Source organism: Lepidochelys olivacea (genome assembly GCF_965140295.1).
Source record: "Lepidochelys olivacea isolate rLepOli2 genome assembly, chromosome: 7".
Lineage (NCBI taxonomy): Eukaryota > Metazoa > Chordata > Testudines > Cheloniidae > Lepidochelys > Lepidochelys olivacea.
In genome coordinates this window covers 15,529,545-15,549,591 of record NC_140417.1, presented here as the reverse complement: position 1 = coordinate 15,549,591, position 20,047 = coordinate 15,529,545, and the positions used below count along the sequence as shown (strand labels likewise).

The 20,047-nt window shown below is 41.3% G+C and overlaps 1 protein-coding gene across 3 annotated transcripts in view; it reads left to right on the top strand.

The window, feature by feature from the left end:
• The window catches only part of SUMF1 (sulfatase modifying factor 1), an 83,182-nt gene that overhangs the window by 34,346 nt on the left and 28,789 nt on the right, over positions 1–20,047 (top strand). For 2 of the 3 annotated variants that reach the window (XM_084635130.1, XM_084635128.1), the window contains exons 4-7: positions 3,764–3,846; positions 6,214–6,336; positions 7,341–7,455; positions 8,701–8,814. In XM_084635130.1, the coding sequence (XP_084491256.1) occupies positions 3,764–3,846; positions 6,214–6,336; positions 7,341–7,455; positions 8,701–8,814 (435 nt within the window). Of the gene's footprint in view, positions 1–3,763; positions 3,847–6,213; positions 6,337–7,340; positions 7,456–8,700; positions 8,815–10,116; positions 11,030–20,047 lie in introns of those variants that run through there. The other variant, XM_084635129.1, reaches the window with a different exon arrangement.

The window sequence follows — 20,047 nt, the reverse complement described above, 5'->3', positions numbered from 1 at the left end:
TGTGTGTGACCACTTCCTGTCCACAGAGAGTTCTAGGCTTCTCTCTCTGCCTGGAATTCGACCATGCTTCTGAGGCAGTGATTCTCAAATTTATTTTGATCGTGTAGTAGTTTACACCCCCCATCCTCCTGCCACACAAGTACATATAATGATAAAAAAAAAAATCAACATGCAACTCTCATTAAATATTAAAAACAGGAAGGCACTGATCCAAACAGAGCCAACAGTCTGTTGTAATAAGAGCAAAAGCAAAATGGCAATTGTGGTCAATGCTTACAACTAAATCCCTGTTGTAACAAAGGGATTAACGTACAGTGCAAGTTTAACAAATTCATCACAATGCACAGCAGCATCTGAGGACTTGATATGTCTGGACAAAAGAGCTTTGCTAGTTATTCATTGCTGAGGGTAAAATGTGCACAGTAAGTCCTCCCCAAGCTTCTCATGCCCCCCAGAATACATTCCATGCCTCCCCCGGGGGGGGGCCTATCCCCAAGTTTGAGAACATCTGTTCTAGGGGTTCAAGTGCTCTTATGCACAACTCAAGAATATTCCAAGGTTCCTCACTGGAGAGGTTCTGTCGTGTGGTGGGTTGATCTCAGGGCTGGAAGTCAGCAAATCCCAGTTCTGCCACTGACTCATTATATGGTTTAGGGCAAGATCTTTAGCCATGAACCTTGGGCTCAAACCCCACTTTTAGCTGGGGAAAACGATGTTGCAAGTTTTTGTGAGGATTCATTTTTCTGGTGTACTTTTGCAATGTATTAACCACTTCCTTTTGTCACACTGCCGTTTATTCCCTCTTCTGAAATTTCCATTTAAGCAATGCTGAGGAAGGGTCAGAACCATAGAGCACATATGGTTGAAACATTTAACATTTTCAAATACCTTTCCCTCCTCACTGCTAATCCCTATGGGTGCAAGTAGCATAAATGGCATCATGCTTCTCCAGGGAAGCTGCTGCTAGCTTTCAGATTGTACTGGTTCAGGCTGCTCATCCACCTAGTCCAGTACCTTGTCTCTGAGTGGGGGCAGTAGCACATCCTTCGCAGGAAGTAACCCCAAGATGGGCAATTCTAGAATAACCTGTTCATAAGGGAAGTTTCTCATTATTACTACCTAGGCCTTATATAGCGCTTTTCATTAGTAGATCTAAGAGAGCTTCACAAAGATCAGTATCATTATCTGAAACTAAGGAACAAAGTTTCAGAGTAGTAGCCGTGTTAGTCTGTGTCAGCAAAAAGAACGAGAAGTACTTGTGGCACCTTGGAGACTAACAAATTTATTTGGACATAAGTTTCGTGGGCTAAAGCCCACTTCATCAGATGCATGCAGTGGAAAGATAGAAGGGGAGGACTTCTGAACACCAATAGCAGTCACCTTCAGCCCCCAACTAAAACCTCTCCAGCGCATCATCAAGGATCTACAATCTATCCTGAAGGACGATCCTTCACTCTCACAGATCTTGGGAGACAGGCCAGTCCTTGATTACAGACAGCCCCCCAGCCTGAAGCAAATACTCACCAGCAACCACACAACAAAAACACTAACCCAGGAACCTATCCTTGCAACAAAGACTATTGCCAACTCTGTCCACATATCTATTCAAGGGACACCATCATAGGACTGAATCACATCAGCCACACCGTCAGAGGCTTGTAAACCTGCACATCTACCAATGTGATATGTGCCAGCAATGCCCCTCTGCCATGTACATTGGCCAAACTGGACTGTTTATACGCAAAAAAAAAATGGACACAAATCAGACATCAAGAATTATAACATTCAAAAATCAGTTGGAGAACACTTTAACCTCCCTGGTCACTCAGTCACAGACCTAAAAGTGGCAATTCTTCAACAAAAAAACTTCAAAAACAGACTCCAATGAGAAATTGCAGAACTGGAATTAATTTGCAAACTGGACACCATTAAATTAGGCTTGAATAAAGACTGGGAGTGGATGGGTTATTGCATATTTCCCCATGCTAATTTTCCCCCTACTGTTACTCACATCTTCTTGTCAACTGTTTGAAATGGGCCATCTTGATTGTCATTACAAAAGTTTTTTTTCTCTTGCTGATAATAGCCCACCTTAATTGATTGATTGGTCTCATTAGAGTTGGTATGGCAACACCCATTTTTTCATGTTCTGTGTATGGGTGTGTGTATATCTATCTTCTGTATTTTCCACTGCAAGTATCTGATGAAGTGGACTTTAGCCCATGAAAGCTTATGCCCAGATAAATTTGTTAGTCTCTAAGGTGCCACAAGTACTCCTCGTTTTTTTTTTTTTAAGGAACAAAGGTGAAGTGACTTGATGAAGGTCATCCAAAAGGCCAGTGGCAGAATAGAACCTGTTTCCTGCGCCCCAGTCCTATGCTCTATCCACTGGCTGTACTGCCTTCGTTTAACCTAGGCAGTTGGTGGTTGCTTACATACTAAAGCACTGAGAGTTTTACATCATGATTTTCCTTATCCTAGTTAATATAACTGTGGATGTTCTTGTTCATATGCATATGTAATCTTTCTCTGAAAGCCTACTATGCCAACCCATTTTGGGGCAGGTCTGGGTTATTTCACTTAGCTCTTCCACTTGTACTTCCTGTGACCTAAACAGACATTACCTTTTTCCTCAACTTGCCACAAGGTGCTTTCATTGAAGTAGGCAGCAATAGTTTATATGTAAACTGTAATACAACTCTTCTGTATGTATTGTTCATAGCTGTTTTTGAAGTAAGAACGATGTTATGATCCTTATACTATAACAACTACAGAAACAACTTACCATTCTGTTTAGAGAAACATTGCACACTAATGCAGTCATGAAGTGTTTGTATTTGGCAAAGTAATGCCAATCTTAAAAACAGTTCCAAGATATTAAAATTGAGATTATTTTTGTGGTTCGTCTGTCTCCATCTACTGGAAGTTGATAGCAAATACTGCAGATCCAGACTAGTGAGTTTAATTAACTGGAAAGAAAATGACAAGTGTGCTAAATGGAAGTCTTGACCTTAATTGGCGGAAGTCCTCAGGGTGTTGTTTAATAGTCCCAAAAATACTGATTCTAGAGTTAGAAGCTGCCAGACTAAACTGGTGAACAAGTTAAAAATAAACTCTTTAGCCATAGCAGGGACAGGATATAACATTGCACAGCACTGCAAAGAGATTGCTGTGATGCTTAGTTGAAATCTGATTTACCAGCATGATGTGCTCAAAAAAGTCTAAAATAGTCTATAAGACAACCTGGGTAAGCTTCACAAATAGTTTCAGGATGCAAAAAATACAGCTGGAAATTGGTGAGAAGACAGAGCTGTCAGACATGAATAGCCTGCTCAAGGTTGTATTTTCGGGAAGCGAGCTATAGTTCATAACATCAGAGACTTGGGAAAACATTGGGCTTCTCTCAATCCCTTCAAAATCTGAAGCAGGTCAATATTAGTGAAAAGCAGTCATTAAAAGAACTTTGCAGATTCAGTCACTTCATTTCCCCTCTGCTATTCTCCATAGTTTATTATTCCATACTTGCACTGGCTTTTGTTTGGTCATTAACGCTGTAGACTAAACATATGGCTCTCAGTTGGTTAGAGATGATCTTCCACACAGTGGGTTTGGAGGCAGTAGACAGGTTTCTGAGCTGTGAGCTTAAAAATTAGGTGTAGTCACTTCTTCACTGTTGTCACTTGGATGTTTCCCAGAATAGCCTGTGACTGGGAATTTAGAAGACCTACAACATTCTTCTTGATTCTACTTGGCCTGTTTTCAGGTTGCAGCTGCTCCCTGGTGGATGCCTGTTAAAGGAGCTAATTGGAGGCAACCTGAGGGACCAGATTCTAATATCTCAAAGAGGTGAGCCAGACATGACCTTTCAGTTTTAACTGTGGTATTTACTTTGTGTCTGTACAAATTCAACGCGGATGGTGGGAGGCATGGTTTGAGACGGGCTTCTTGCTGTGCTCTTTCTATTGCTTCTCAGTGTATAGACAGTATTTTTTTCCTGTTGCATATAATATTGTAATTGGGACTGCTTGAGCATTTGCTCTAGTTAAAGCATTAGCACTTGAAAGAACTAATAACCTCTGTCACGGTTAGATAAAATACACTAGCTGGGCATGTTGTATTGATTTGAAGCTTGATTGGACTTTAGGTGTCCTGTTCACTTTTGATGGTCTGGGACCTGCCAACCTGAGAGAGCACTGTGGCTGAGATCAGCAGAGGATGCTCTGGATTAATTTATGTCTTCCCAACCCTGCTGCACCCCTTTCATTATAAAAGAGTTGCATGTAAGGTATCCCCTGAGTGTGCTCCATGGTTCAGAAATTCAGAGGCCATCTGTCTTATAGAGAATGGCTCAGGATGTTGGGGGTGGGGGAGGAATACAATTTTCAAAACTGCCTAAGCAATTTAGGACCCTAATTCTCACTGAAAGTCAATGGGACTTAAATGACTTAGGAGGGTAGGCCCTTCTATATGTTTTATCCATGGGTTTGTTGCAGTGAGGGAAATGAGGGCACATTCTTCAGTGATGATTTTTGTGTAATGCTGCAGAGTGATACACTTATGTAGTTGTAAATCTTGTTGTTAAGGAGCTTATGTTTGGTGTCCTTATGTATTGTTAAAGAAATGATGATGAAACAGATGATGATAATCAATAACTTCATATTAAGAGCATGTTAAGTTTCAGTCTCTCACTGATGTATTTAGGGTTATTTAAAAAAAAAAAAGCAGATTTTTTTTTTTTAGTCTGTCTGGTAGAAGCTGATGTATTGAATCCCTTAAGGATGGGGCCACATATCTTTAACATCAGTTGATGGCTGGTGCACATCATCTGCTCTCGAAGGGAGAATAAAGAGAAATTATCTGAAGCAAAAATAGAGGCAGTGGTATCAAGAGACAACAAAAAAATAATGAAGAGAGATTTAGGTCATAGCAGTTAACAGCTTTGGAAATGTGCTCTCTATGCCTTACATTTTGTATGAGTTGGTTGTGAGCCTGGCCTAGTATAATGTTCTTTATCTAACCCTTTCTTCAAACTTCCCATCACACAGAAATAGTCTAAAAGGTAGAGAAAGAAACAAAGAATGAAGATTAGTGGGAGACTGGGAGACGTGAACTAGTGAAAGTGGGAAAAGTGAAAGACCAATAGCTAATACAGTGAGTCGGAAGCCTTGAGCATTCAACTCTTGTACCAGAAGCCCCTACTAGCAGGGTGGTAGCTCACTCTGCTAGAGTGTTTTGGCAGAAGAGGGGGGTGGGGAGGGGGGGGCAGGGGTATTGTGGCCAGGATAAATGAGACCTTCCGTCTCAGAGGGCTGAAACAGTCCCTTTTGGGTAGGAGGGGCTGGGAATGTGTGAGCAAGAGGGTATGGGGATTAAAACAGGGAAAACATGGAAGTCATTTGTAAAAGTTTGCAGTAAAAAATCCTGCTTCCGTTCCCAGATTACTGCAGCTCCAAAATGAGGCTAAGTGAGGTGTTGGCCAGTATTCCCTCCTGCCATTACTCCCCCCCCCGCCCCCCCCAAAAAAAGTAAATTTCTTTAACAGATTTGAGGAGGGGAGGGAAAGAAAATAGAGAATTAAAATTAATAGCAAAACTGATATAAAAATAACCTAACTCTACAAACCTAAACTGTGCCCCATCCAGAGGCTGCTCTTCCTCTGACTCTGTCTTCTAATGAGTTGCAGCATACCCTTAAAACTATTGTGGAAATGTGGCCTAACGCTGCCGCCTCAAAGGGCTTTTGGCCTGATCCTGTGAGGTGCTGATAAGCTATGTTCTCACTGAAGCCGGTGGGGGTAGTTAGTAGCTACTAGTTCTACAGACCCCACTCTAAATTGAGTCTGGGTGAGGACACAAATGGATATGACAGAGGAAATGCAAGAGTGAACTGGATCTGTGGGTAGAGTGCATAGCTGTGATGCATCATGTTGTTATGTACAAATTCCTTCTCCTTCCCCCAGTTCCTTATTCTGACTCTTGCTGCTCTTGATTAATGCCTTGCTCTGGTATTTACTTCAGTAATTTCTTTGCTGTAAAACTAACCTCTGCACCCAGTTCAGACATAACTGAAGTCTTGCATGAAGGATAGAAACATTCCATGTACAGTCTTAAATCATGACCACCTGGTCTGAGGGGGGTTTCATAAGGTGCTTGCACTCTTGAGGCTGGTTGACCATGCTGATGTCCTCATTCTGTGTCTTTTGTTGCTTATCAGAATGGATCACCCAGTTCTTCATGTCTCCTGGAATGATGCTGTAGCGTATTGCACGTGGGCGGGAAAACGATTACCCACAGAAGCTGAATGGGAGTACAGCTGTCGAGGAGGCCTCGAGAATAGGTACTTACCTGTCAAGATTCTTCCCTTGTGAATGTATAAGATTCTGATATCTCACCATGCAGAGAAAAGCACTGTTTATTTTCCTTAACATTTTTCTTGCACAGGTACATGCATTGCAGTAAATGTAACACTACTTTATTTTGTACAGCATCCTTTGTGTAAAGTGTATCCCAGAAAATGCTTCAGTCATCCATATAAGGTTGGAATTAAATAATAACTAAGAGACAAAGTGCAACAAGACTGAGATTGAGATGTAGGAATGCTGTTGTAGGTAACGGGAGGTGTGGTGTAGAAGGCTCTTGCTGCCCCTCCCAAAATTGGTCAAAGAGTCAGAGAAAGCCAGTTTGAGATGAATAAAAGGACTGGGCTGGGGAGTAGAGAAAATGAGAGCTCAAGTAGTCATAATTCCTTTCATTGCACAGACACTACTGGGTTCATATGTCAGTCATTTTGTATATCCTAAACCTAACACATTATCTCATAGAACAGCAGATCGTGCTGCGGAGCTTCAGTTGCAATATGAGAACCATCATCCCTTTTAAGGCTTATTAAACATTGTGGGTTTATACAGATGGAGTTGGAACACGGATTGTATATATTCTATATGTCCGGCTTCTCAGATGTAAACTATGTAAAGAATATTTACTTGGTAATTTTTCTTATTGTATCTCCAATTAAAAAATACAACTGACAAAGATGGGAGTTGGGTTTAATTTTCTAGGATCAACTCTACTTAAAATAGTTTAACTTTTTTTATAGCAGTAGTGCTACCTAGTCAGATGACCATATAAGTCCAAAACATTGACCAAGCACTTGCATTCCTCAGAGTATTTTTGTGTACCCGACATGAACTAGATCGGCAGTTTTTTATTGATGAATCTATTCAAAATAGCTCTTTGAGACTGGTAGCAGTCCTCTCCCTTCCACTTTTTCCCTCCTGTTGCCTCTAACTCTAAAGGTTAGCCATATTTCTGATAGCTTGTGTCTTGTGTTTCTTCCAACAGACTTTTCCCGTGGGGCAATAAGCTTCAGCCAAAAGGTCAGCACTATGCCAATACCTGGCAGGGAGAGTTCCCCATAAACAATACTGGAGAGGATGGATACAAAGGCACTGCGCCAGTAAGTGTGTCAGAGTACATTCAGCTAAACTAACCCTCTTCGAATTGAGGGGTACGCCCAGTGTGATGGGTAATAGGGTTTTTCAATAGGTGTCGGCCACTGGAAGGACACTTCTCGCAGCTTCAGCTTTTCAAGCTACAAGATGTTTAATTCCAGCCATGGGTGTTACAGGGGAAAAGGCTCTTTTTAAGGTTGCCATCTTGCAGAGTTCTCACCAATCTTAAAATGGAGAAAGGCACTATATATTTATTTCTACAAAGTGTGAAATGGAGGCTAAAAATAACTTTCATTTAACTTTTTAGATTCACTAAAGTTTGCTATGTTTCTGCTTTAATGCTTTCAGGATGATGAGTTTGGCATAACTTGCCCTGTATAAACAAAATGGTTTTTGACATAGTGGGGTCTTTGATGAGCATTTTGAGTAAATACTCAGTTTCATGACCTCTAGAATCCTGTTTTTTCAGTTTATTGGGAAAGATGTGAACTTCCATTTATAAAGGTTAGGAGTATCTCACCGCAAGAAAGCCATCAAGTTTTTAATGCTTACAAGGGAAATGCATGCTGTAGTCTTTTTAAATATGTAGACTTCTGTGAATGCTAGTTTATTTAAGAGAAGTGGTAACTAGAAGGGAAGTCAGCACAAGCAGAAGTTGAGAGACCTTCTCCATTCTCTTGGTGGGAAATCTGGCATTCACAAATGGGGATGTAAACTAGTCTTACAATGATCCACTGGAATCTAATTCCCATTAATGCAAAGTGCAGTTATGTGTTTGTATGTTGATTAGAAAATATCCCAGCATCTGCTCAGAGCTGCTAGTTGGAATTTATTGTCTTGTAATTAAATCACTGCCTCTAGCAATAGCAGGGTCAGCAAGAAGATAATTTATGGTTTAACAGTAGTACCTGTAAGTGTTGGGGGAGGAAACCTTGAGAATATGTTGTCATTGTCCACAAAAATGATGATTTGTATTGTTGTTTAAAAAGAAAACAAAGGTTTTCAGAGTTCGGCCCTTTTGTAGTTACAATACTGAACCCTTGTCTCTGAGTATAAATCCTGATTAAAAGAGCTTTCTTGTTCCTGAGCCTCTGTATTTCTGCATATAACTCCCTAGTTTCCGATTCAAAGATCTAAGAGCAGGAACATCTAGTCAGTGGATTTTTTACCTTTTGGTCATCAGGAGTTAAATGCTATTTCATGCCAGAAGACTGTAATAAAATGATCTTTCAACATTATCTGCAATCCAGGTTACAGCATTTCCTCCAAATGGCTATGGCTTATACAACATAGTGGGAAATGCCTGGGAGTGGACATCTGACTGGTGGGCTGTTCATCATTCTGAAGGTGAAACTCACAACCCAGTGAGTATTTTTTAATATCAGATGTGCTGTGACATGCCTTTTTGCTACTCTGCTTTATCTCCAATCAAAGCCCCTAGCTCCCCACACCATGCTATGCATGGGATTGGCCAGGTTCTGGTGAGTCAGGCTATATTGCCTCTGCATGTTGTTACTTTCTACAGTGACATTGTAGCATTTTCTAATCTGTGTGACGACGACGTCAATTCTACAGATCCATCCGAGGTCTGGGAATTGAATCATTTTACCCTAGCATCAGTCTTATAAGCACTAAGACTTACTAGTGCTGCAGAATTACTAAAAACAATGACTGCCTGGTTACCCCAAGAGGGTGTAAGATGTAACAGAACTGCATAGAAAAATGTGTGTTCCAAGAAAATGGCACAACTCATTGCGCTGGTGGTTGCAAATCATAGTTTACAACTTATGTTTGTAGATTGATATATTAAAACACTGTCTCATTTCATGGTTTAAGATGTATTGAGTCCTGGATGTACCGGTTGAGTCAAATATAAAATGTAGTTTTGGAAGGAGAAATAGCTTCCACATAGTCAGGATACTAATTTGGAATGGATGAGTTATTCCTTTTCTTTGGTAGTCTTTTATAAGAATTAGCTTTGCCACCTTTCTGTGGGGGCCTCTCTGTCTGACTGCTTTTGTGCTGTGGATTCCTCTTCCAGTCTCTCTCAGCAGACTCAAGTTCCAACATTATACCTTGATTTCTCCTCTGATCAAGGGGAGCTAAACCTAGGAAGTGAACTGCAGTACTCTCCTCCTGACAAACGTTCAAAACTGCAATATATGGTAATTATTATGATCTCCCTTAGTTGCCGCTTGACATAGTCACAGCCCTTTCTCATAGCACAGTAACTGCTGGCAGCATGAGCAAGTCATAATTTCTGCTTCTCAGTAGATTGTACAGATCCTTGTGTCCTGCCGTTTTCAAGAAAAGAATGTTGCCAGCCAAGAGAAGTCAGACTCATTCCAGAGTATAGGGCTCACTGTTGCCTTCCATAGTATCCAGGAGGCAGCTTTTTTGGTTGCATATGCCAAACCCCCCTAACAAATAACAATCATGCTATTCAATACAGGTTGTTTGTCATTGGATAAAAGACAGAAGGTGGCCTAATCTTCTTCCTTGTGTTATGCATGTTTAACTTTTACTGAGGCATTTTTAAAGCTTCAGTTTTTCTTGCTTGATATTAATTTGAGTACTCTTAAACTATTCTGGTATTGCTGTCACTGGGCTGGTGCTGGCCCAAGACCTTTCTCTTCCCTTCACATTCCCGCTGTTTGTCCTCACAGAGACCTCTACAATTTCAGCACACTGAACTAGTGCATGGCTCGGCAGAAAAGTTCTGCAGAAAAGGACCTAGGAATTACAGTGGACGAGAAGCTGGATATGAGTCAACGGTGTGCCCTTGTTGCCGAGAAGGCCAATGGCATTTTGGGATGTATGAGTAGGGACATTGCCAGCAGATGGAGGGACGTGATCGTTCCCCTATATTCGACATTGGTGAGGCCTCATCTGGAGTACTGTGTCCAGTTTTGGGCCCCACACTACAAGAAGGATGTGGAAAAATTGGAAAGAGTCCAGCAGAGGGCAACAAAAATGATTAGGGGACTGGAACACATGACTTATGAGGAGAGGCTGAGGGAACTGGGGATGTTTAGTCTACGGAAGAGAAGAATGAGGGGGGATTTGATAGCTACTTTCAACTACCTGAAAGGTGGTGCCAAAGAGGATGGCTCTAGACTGTTTTCAGTGGTAGCAGATGACAGAACAAGGAGTAATGGTCTCAAGTTGCAGTGGGGGAGATTTAGGTTGATATTAGGAAAAAACGTTTTCACTAGGAGGGTGGTGAAACACTGGAATGCGTTACCTAGGGAGGTGGTGGAATCTCCTTCCTTAAAAGTTTTTAAGGTCAGGCTTGACAAAACCCTGGCTGGGATGATTTAATTGGGGATCGGTCCTGCTTTGAGCAGGGGGTTGGACTAGATGACCTCCTGAGGTCCCTTCCAACCCTGATATTCTATGATTCTATGCTTAGCGTATAAATGAGAACTAGGTTACTTCTTAGTAACTAGAGACTTCAGAGGACAGTTCTTCAACAGATCAACCATACAGAGTCTGTGTGTGGTGCTGCATGAACCTTGGATCTGCCGGAAGGAGTTGCAAGTGCATTTTTAATTCTGACTCATGGTTGCATATACAGTCAAATGTTGTGTGTATTCATTTTAATATTTCTTGGCAATAAAATGAAGTATTCTTCTTTCCCTTTTTTTCCCCTATGTAGAATTGCAGGGTATCTTCCCTTCTCCCCTTGTCACTTTCAATGTTTGATTCCCTTCCGTCTCACTTCTTGTCTCATAACAATTAAGGTCCAGTCCTTTGACAGTGTATTAGAAGTGCTAGCTTTAAATCCAGGTTTGTCTCCGTTTATAAAAAGAAGGCTTTGGGGTGACATGCAGAGGATGAACTTGAGGAATTTCAGATGAAGAAAGTTAAGACTAAAAAAAAAATTCTCCTGAAATATTAGAAATCTTGATGGGAATGGGTGGATGAAGCATGGACTGACTAGTAATTCCTGTCAGTTGGAAGGGGAACAACTGAAGGCCACGCACAGCTTTCCAACGTCTGTATCCGCACCGTGAACTGCGTTCAGTGGCCGAGAACAGTGCATGGACTCCGAGCAAGCAGATCTGTGAATTCTATTCTCAAGGGAGAGTAAGGATTTTTTTTCTCTCACTTTGAGAGACAAACAACATCTGTGTGTTTGGAAAGAGATGGGAATGAACACAGGACTAGCAGTTTGTGGCATAATGTGACTCTTCCCATCCTTGTTCATCTGTTTAATTGAGTGGTGACTTTGATTTTTAGCCATTTGTATTCAGGGCTTTGGAGCTGTGCTCCAGCTCCAGGCAAAAGCCTGCAGCTCCACTGCTCCAGAGCTGCTCCGCAGGCTCTACTCCAAAGCCCTGTTTATATTCCTTTCCATTGTGGATGAAATAATGTATTTGCAAGAATTTAGGTTATCAAGGAATTGGTAGGCTCAACTTGCTTAGTGGACAGTGATATCTCATAACAAGAAAATACCAGTTATTGAGGACATTTCTTCCTTGCTATTACTGATCACCAAGGAAGTTAAAAGTGGCACTTGGATCAACCAGGCCACCTCTTTCCCTTCTGCAAAATAAAAGCACTATGTATGGGATCTATAGGAGAGTTGTATGATTTCTGTGTGGTACCCTGTCAGTTTTTCTGTAGATAAGGGAAGAGCAGTAATACTTCTTTACTCCTTTTCTTTAAACATATTGCATGCTTTTCTAAAGCACTTACCCCCATTATATCAATGTCATTAAGCCTAATTTTTAGATGAGTAAACTGAGGCCCAGAGTGGTTAATGACACACAAGGTCACTGTAGTAGTACTGGGAATAAATCCCAGAAGTCTTGACTGCCAGTCTACATCTTACTGCTAGACCACATATACTGCCTTTGGCACTAGTTAGCTGCACACTGTATATTTTTAAAATTGTTTTCTGTTTTTATTTAAAAAAAAACAGAATTAAAAAAACAAATACAAGGCCCTTTCCATGTCTGCTGTGCCTTGCTGTTCCATTACTTGTGGGCCCAGCAATAGCTTGACTTTTGGGCATACCCACCACTTCATAGTACTGCTCCTGTATGTAGGAGTCTCGTCTTCAGCCAGAACATGTGGTGATAGCACTGCAGCCATCTCTCCAATATGTGACTGATGGAACAGCTTGAGTCACTTTTTCCTCTGCTGCTTTCTTCCATATGCCATTAATCAAAACAAAATTGGGCCATGTTTTCAAAAAGCAAATGCAACCTCAGAATTTGAGAGTTCCTCACATACTTAAAAAACCCCATCACAGTTGCCCCCATGTAAATCAGCCAATTAATTATTGCATGCAATTGCCCATAAATGTGTACAGAAAAAACTACCTACAGGGTTATACAGACTTTGCAACACACTTTCAGAAGCCTTTCTTAAAAATTATCCCAAAATGCAAATTGTTAACTCAATGTTGCAACTCTATATTTAGGGAGTTTTTAAGTACTTATTACTTATGCCATTGCCCTAGAATGGTCTGCTTTGAACATAAGACTGAATTATTGAGTTGATACTATAAATATATATTCAGGTTACTCTAACAAATATCTAGAGGACTACATATGAAACCCGGTCAACTTTCGGTAGCAAAGGTGCTAGAAAACTTGTTCAAATTGTAGCTCTTTTCAAAACTGTCAGTGCAGTTAAACTTAATTATATAGAAGCTTGTGTGAGAATTTCTAGAAGACAATAAAAAGTGTTGAACAGACATGCAAATTCTGACATCTTCTGGTGTCTGTATCTGTATATAGTGTTTGTATTTGCATATGGTGCAATTTTTTTTGTTTCAGGAGTGCCCGGCATTGGCCTAATTCTTACTCTGTTCCCATCTGAAGTCCTTGGTAAAACTTCTCCTGGGAGAACATGAAAAGCAATATCCAGAGCCACAAAAGGCTCAGGGGCCTAATATATTTTTAGTAGTAAAATGTGAAATAACTGTAACCATACTTTCCAAGCATCAAAAATAGAGGGCAAAACTCATTTCTAGATGCCTAAATGTCAACCCAGGTGTGCACAATACAGCCCAGCTAGATATAAGGCATGGCCTCACAAATCTGAGACAAAAAGCCAGAAACAGACACCATCAAGCATCGCTATTTAAGTTCCCTTTCCTTTAAAAGATTCACTGGCCACTTTGGATGAACATGTTCTACTTTTTGTCTTTTTAAGCCATTTTTCTCCTGAGGGGAAGGTGTCAGTCAGCCTGGGTATATCTAGCAGTCCTGTAACCATATCCCACGCTGTCCTGTCAGCATGCCTCAGCCTGGAGCCACAGGGCTCGCAGTAGGGTTGAGCAATGAAATCAGTTTATATTCATTGCTTGTCTCTGCCAAAGAGGTGAACTAGTATCTGTGGTGGTGGCAGCTTTGTAATTTGTCTAAGTTACCCACTTGTATCAGAGAGGCCAGTGAGCAGTCATTGAGTGACAAATGCAGGCAAGGTTTCAACCAGAGATCTTGAAATGAATGACTCCATTCCTCTTCCAAGCCATCTTCCTTTTAAATCTTTAGGTATTTCCTTTATTGCCGTTCCCCTACCTTCTCTCTCTCTCTCTCTCTGTCACTCATATACTCTCACGCTACATCAATGCATACATTCAGGTGAAAAACCTAAAAAACCTCTAGCACAAGGTGCTGCGTGGGGTTTTTTGGTTTGTTTTTTGTTTTCATTTTTGTTAGGGATACTAAAAAAGCACATGGTAAAATGTTGAGTTTGGGGTTTTCCTTTCCCTGTTCAGTATTTGTAAATTTATTAGCACCTTTATTTCTAAATGACTGAATGGATAAGGTGGTCAGGCCAAAAGAAATTGAATACCAAACTTTTAAATCACAGTGTCATATCAGAGTGCTCAATCCACTTCACAATAAAGAGTTTTAAGAGACTGGCAGGTTTCTCTGTGAAATTCCACCTTCACTAGAGTAGAGTTCTGGTGCTAAATATTTCAATTCAATGCATATGAAATGCTTCATTTTGTGCTCTCTCATGTCACTTGTGCAGATACCACCCTTATTACTTTCAGGTGAACCTTTTCTAAGATTATAGTGCTGATTGCTAATCAGAAGAGAGGGGATATAGCGGTGGAGTGGACTCACTACAATAGATCCCAGATTCCAACCCTAAACCTTTTCTCATCTCATTGTGTCTGGATTTTAGGGATAAGAGCCTGTTTCCTAACTGATATCTGAGCGATTGAAAGGATTTGAGATGCTCAGGAGAAGTGCACCCTCATTAGAAGTATTTCTTTGAAGAAATGCTATTGTATTTGCACAGCTGTATTTGCAACATCTATGCAGCAGTGCTTCAGCACTGAATTAAGAGGGTCTTGAGACACAAGGGTCGTGTATGATTTCTAAGCAAACTAATAACTGCTTTAACTTAGCTTCTGAGTTCAGTCCAAACGTTTTCCCCTTACATGCTGAAAATAAAGTTTTAGCAAAATGAGCTATTTTACTTGAAAATTTTTATTACTTTTAAATTTAGATTTTACTGCTTCAGAGACAGATCTTGAAAGGTAATGGTGTTGAGTTCTAAAGAAGGAGCGTTTGTAATGTGAGTTCTGACAGTGCTTTCTGAGTCAGCGGATACACAATTGAATCCCATAATAAGGAAGAAAAGAACCCCACCCTATTCCAAGATAGCTCGGCTGCAGCAACTTCCAGGATATTAAAAATGACTTGGAATCTGGCAGATATGCTGCTATATATTTTTTTAAAGCCTCTCCATTTTCTGAGCCGTGGACTTATGCTATGCAGGAATTCATCTGTCTGCTTAAAGGTGAGAAATGAAAAGAATTTCCTGAAAGAGCCTACAATGGTCAATGTGACTGAAATCTGAAAAACCGTTGAATAAGGTGCAGAGATGACATGGCTTATTCTGTGTCCATACTGAAAGTACAGCCGTACATCCAAGGAAAAGACTGCTTCCAACAGTGCCAAGAGAACACAGTCCAGGTTTGAGCTTTGTCAAGCTTCAGATTAAAACACTGCAACAAATTGGGGTAAAGTAGTGTGCTTTCCCAATACTGTGTTTTTAAAGAGACCACCAATGTGGTATCCAAGAGTTCTCTGTCATTTTCTCAGTGCTAGTTGAGATACATCCTCAACCCACCTACAGGAAGAGGAGGGAGAGAACCAGGAGTCAGACCAATTCAGCTTGATAAAAGGAGAAACCCTTCTGTTTTGGAGAATATTGGGGGAAGGAGGGAAAAGATTGTTGGCAGGAGCTTAACCCCCAGTTTATCAGATAGCATTAGGGCTCCTCTATCCCATTGCAAGGCTATTTAGATACCCACAAAACATGCAAGAAGCCTGCACTATGACTGGTTGTGTTCTGCCACACAATATAAGGTGCAGTGGACAGAGTCTGAAGATGCCACATCCTTTCCAGCAACTGTTCTATTTTTCCTAGGTTCTTGTATTGTTACCATCAGCTCTACAAGAACTAGTCAGATACAATGTCTTAAGCCTATGGCCCTTGAAAAGCTGTCTGATAGCTGTAGTTACCCATGTGACTTTGGTGACTACATTGGAAGAAATCAGTATTGTTTTGGTTGCAGACAAAACATTGCTGGTGGAGAAGGAAAAAGGAAGAGAAGATCAATATGCTAGTCAAAGCCAAAGGTTGGACACAGTCAACTTGAAAGTCAAGTAACAGCAGAAGTTTTTCAACCAATGCAAGATGTATTTTATGCCAAAACATTTCTAATAATCTCAGCTTCATGACTGAACTTCTGTGGTGTAAGTAGTTTACAGTAAAGGTCTATCTGGGATGGTGTAAAGTTGGTTAGTAAAAATGAAGGAAGCTGCTTACAATGGTGGCAAATGAATGGAGAAAATATCTCTGTACAATTCAAGGAGGTCCTAACAATGACACGGTTATTCCCAAAGGCTGTCTCTTCTATTTAGTTGTTTTCCGTAAACTAAGAAGCCAGTCTGTTGCCTCTTGAAATCATCCCACAAGGTTCTTACTTTGGAATCCAGGTGCTTAAGAAAAAGTTTGCAAGGTCATTTTGAGATGCTCACTGAAAACTGCAGTTAAACAAGGGCTCATAAGGCATGCTGTACACCTATCAGTCTTGAAGATGCACGTTAAAACACCATGACTCTCAGGTAGCTCTCAAAAATTGTCTTGTCACTCTGGCTTATTGTCAACCTGATTAGTTGTAGACAATTGTGGGGAGATTTTCAGAGGCCCTTAGGGTAGTTAGGCACTCATTAAAAATGATAGGGAAATGGGCCCTTACTTTCCTTTTTCCCAGTGGTATTTCATAACTACAGATTCCAGTATCAAGTAGCACAAACCTGGGGTAAACTTAACCAGTCAATCATTGGATGCCATTGTTGAAGCACTCAAATAAATCTCTGAAGCTGCTAGCAGTCAAGAGCAGGAGTGGGCAAACTTTTTGGCCCGAGGGCCACATCGGGGTTGCAAAATGGTATGGAGGGCTGGGTAGGGAAGGCTGTGCCTCCCCAAACAGCCTGTCCTCCACCCCCTCCCACTTCCCACCCCCTGGCTGCCTTCCTCAGAACCCCCGACCCATCCAACCCCCCCTGCTCCTTTTCCCCTGACCGCCCCCTCCCGGGACCCTCCACCCCAAACCACCCCTCTGGGACTCTACCCCCTATCCAACCCCCCCCTGCTCCCTGTCCCCTGACTGACCTCCCAGACCCCCGTCCCTAACTGCCCCCCAGGATCCCACCCCCTATCCAACCCTCCCTACTCCCTGTCTCCTGACCACCCCCTCCCCCACGAACCTCCACCCCATCCAACCGCACCCTGTCCCCTGACTGCCCCCGCAGGGCATCCTGCCCCTCATCCAACCCCCCCCCCCTTACCCTTACCCTTACCCTTACCCTTACCATGACCCTGCTGCTCGGAGCGGCAGGACAGGCTTTTTTGAAAGCCTGGGAGGTGGGCGGGCGCAAGCCGCACTGCCTGTGTGGTGGCGTTGCTGCGGGCGAGGGGCCAGGGGCGAGCCTCCCCGGCTGGGAGCTCAGGGACCGGGCAGGACGGTTCCGCTGGCTGTAGTTTGCGCACCCCTGGTTAAGAGTGTCTGAGGCATGAGGGTTTTTAGCGGGAGGGAGAGGATCACAGTATGGGGATGAACATACAGAGGGGTGAAGACTAGTTCAGCTGCTGTAGTTTGCAAAGCCATTTATCTGACAAGGTTCTGAGGGAAGGTTGGTGTATGTTTCTAAGTGTGAATACTTCCCATGCTGTCAGACATCGTTTAGGGCACAAACAAGGCTCTACCCTAGCATGTTGTTTGATAGAATGGTTACCTAGTTTTTCTGTAACTTGCCATTTGTATGTTGAGTTGGGTTTGTTTGGTTTTACAAGGATAGGGTGTTGGCTTGAACCCACATCCTGGAGGACAAATGAACTACTTTCTGTCTGCTCTCTACTTTTGACTTGTCTAGCTTAAATGGCCCTACTTGGAACTAAAGTGCTTGCCAGGATAGCTTACATAGTCATTGGAACACACAAGCATTCACATGACAGCAAGGTGCAGTCCTCAGAGAAAGATCCTTCTGGAAGAGCTAAAATGGCTGTTTTAATTAATTGGCTGGATGAGTTAATTCACTGTGTGTGAGATTATTTCTTTGCTACTGGGTAGTATCCATCCATCGTTTGTAGATGCAAGTCTTAATTAGGGCACCTAAAGCTTTTGTAGGGGTTTTTAATTTAGTTCAATTTAAATAGCTGCTGTTACTAAAAAGTTCTCTAAACAAATTGTTCCTCACCCTCGACACTCATTATAAAATAATGATTTCAGGAGACAAATTCAATCAACGTCTGAGAGCAATATCAGGGAATTGCAAGAAAGAGAAAAGAGTAGAGCTTGGTCAACAATAGTCATTACAATCTTACTTTCACAAAATGTCTCATCTTTGTCAAATATTTTTCAATGAAAGTCTGCTGTGCAGGTCTCAAAAAGTAGCACTTGGGAAGATGGGAAAGTCTAAACTGGGAGGGTGTGTGTGTGTGTTACACAGTACTGTAACATTACAGAAGATTAGGATTAATACTATCCCCAAGACCAAGAGTCTATACAATATAAAATCCCTTCATTAATGAATGTGATGAACAATATGAAGTTTAATTTGGATGATCATTCTAATATCATTTGACCAGTTTGAACAATTTTATACTTCATATATTGGGGCTGTGATTTTCAAAGCAGTTCAGCATTGCACTAACTAGAAGAATTAAGGATTTGGACTCTTACTCACATTTGTGTATATGGCCATTAAACATCCAAAGCTAATACGAGTAAGCTGTTCTTGTAAGGAAGCCATGATCACCTCTGATTTTCTGCTGATTTTCTGTTTCTTATGTATGAGAAACGACGTTTCTCATACATTTAGTTACTTGAATAGGAGTGAACAAAACTGACGTTTACTAAATGCTCTTTCTGTGAGACATGAGGAACAAGCAGCTTTTATTTTGAACTTCAGTTCCTAGCAGATTTCTGGTATGATGTACTGTAAATGTCCCTTTTTATTTTGGCTTGAACAAATAAAAGGAAGTGGTGAATTTAACCCTCCACTTCACAGCATACAGCCATCAGTAGAGAGAGTGATACTTTGAAAAGCTTTGGTAGCTGTGTGAAAGCAACAGGTAAATTAATCTTGTAACTCAGTTTTAGGTTACAAATTCAGTAATTATAAGTAAGAAGATGAAATGGTTTATAAATGTGACTATTTGTCTAGAACAAACTGAACGGAACTCGGACCAGAGCTTTCAATTCACTTGAGATAAAGAGCGTTTCTTTTTGATTATCAGTCCAAATAGCAAGTGTTCAAGGCAATAGCCTCCCTTCTATTGCAACAGCCCAGCACAGTGAAACTTTCATATGTACATGAGGGATCCAAAACAGGCAGGAATAAGAGCAGGACAACTTGAAATAGCTGATTTAAGAGATCTTCTTTTGATGCATTATGTAGCTTTATCAGCAATGAATTGAGAGGAAAAATAAACCATTGTCAAGCTTTCATATATCTGTATTGGATATACTTCAAGTGGCATATTGTGTCTTGCATAGTATTGCAGACTCTCAATTATCCATTGTGATGCTACTGCTTTTCTTCCGGCTCCCACCTTCATTTATAGTTTGACTCTTACTGCAAACCTGTCATTTTTTAATATCCCTTAAAAACACGTTTTAGGCAGACAGAAATTCAGATAGTGCACTTAGACTTAATGGGCCAAATTCTGCCTGGCATTGTGCCACCCTTTTGACTATAGAACTTGACCTAAGGTATGTAACAATGCATTCTGGGAGCTCTTTTGCATAAGAGATCTGTCTGGTGGAGCTGGTTTTGGGATATCAAGTGGTTAACTAGATGTTCTGTTTTGAAATTATTTGGCTTGAGTTTCAGGTCCTCTTTAAAGATAGGCAGGGAAAATAATCCATTCATACAACTGCAAGTGATATTTGTTTCTATGGTGAAACTGTGCTGAGGGAAGTGCAGATACCATCTAATTGAGAAGAGACTATAAAACTGGACTTTGACTTCCTACTCCTAACTGCAGCTTTGGCAGCATGCTTTTTTTTGTGGGGGTGGGGTGGAGGGGGGAGAAGGGAGCAGCAGCAGC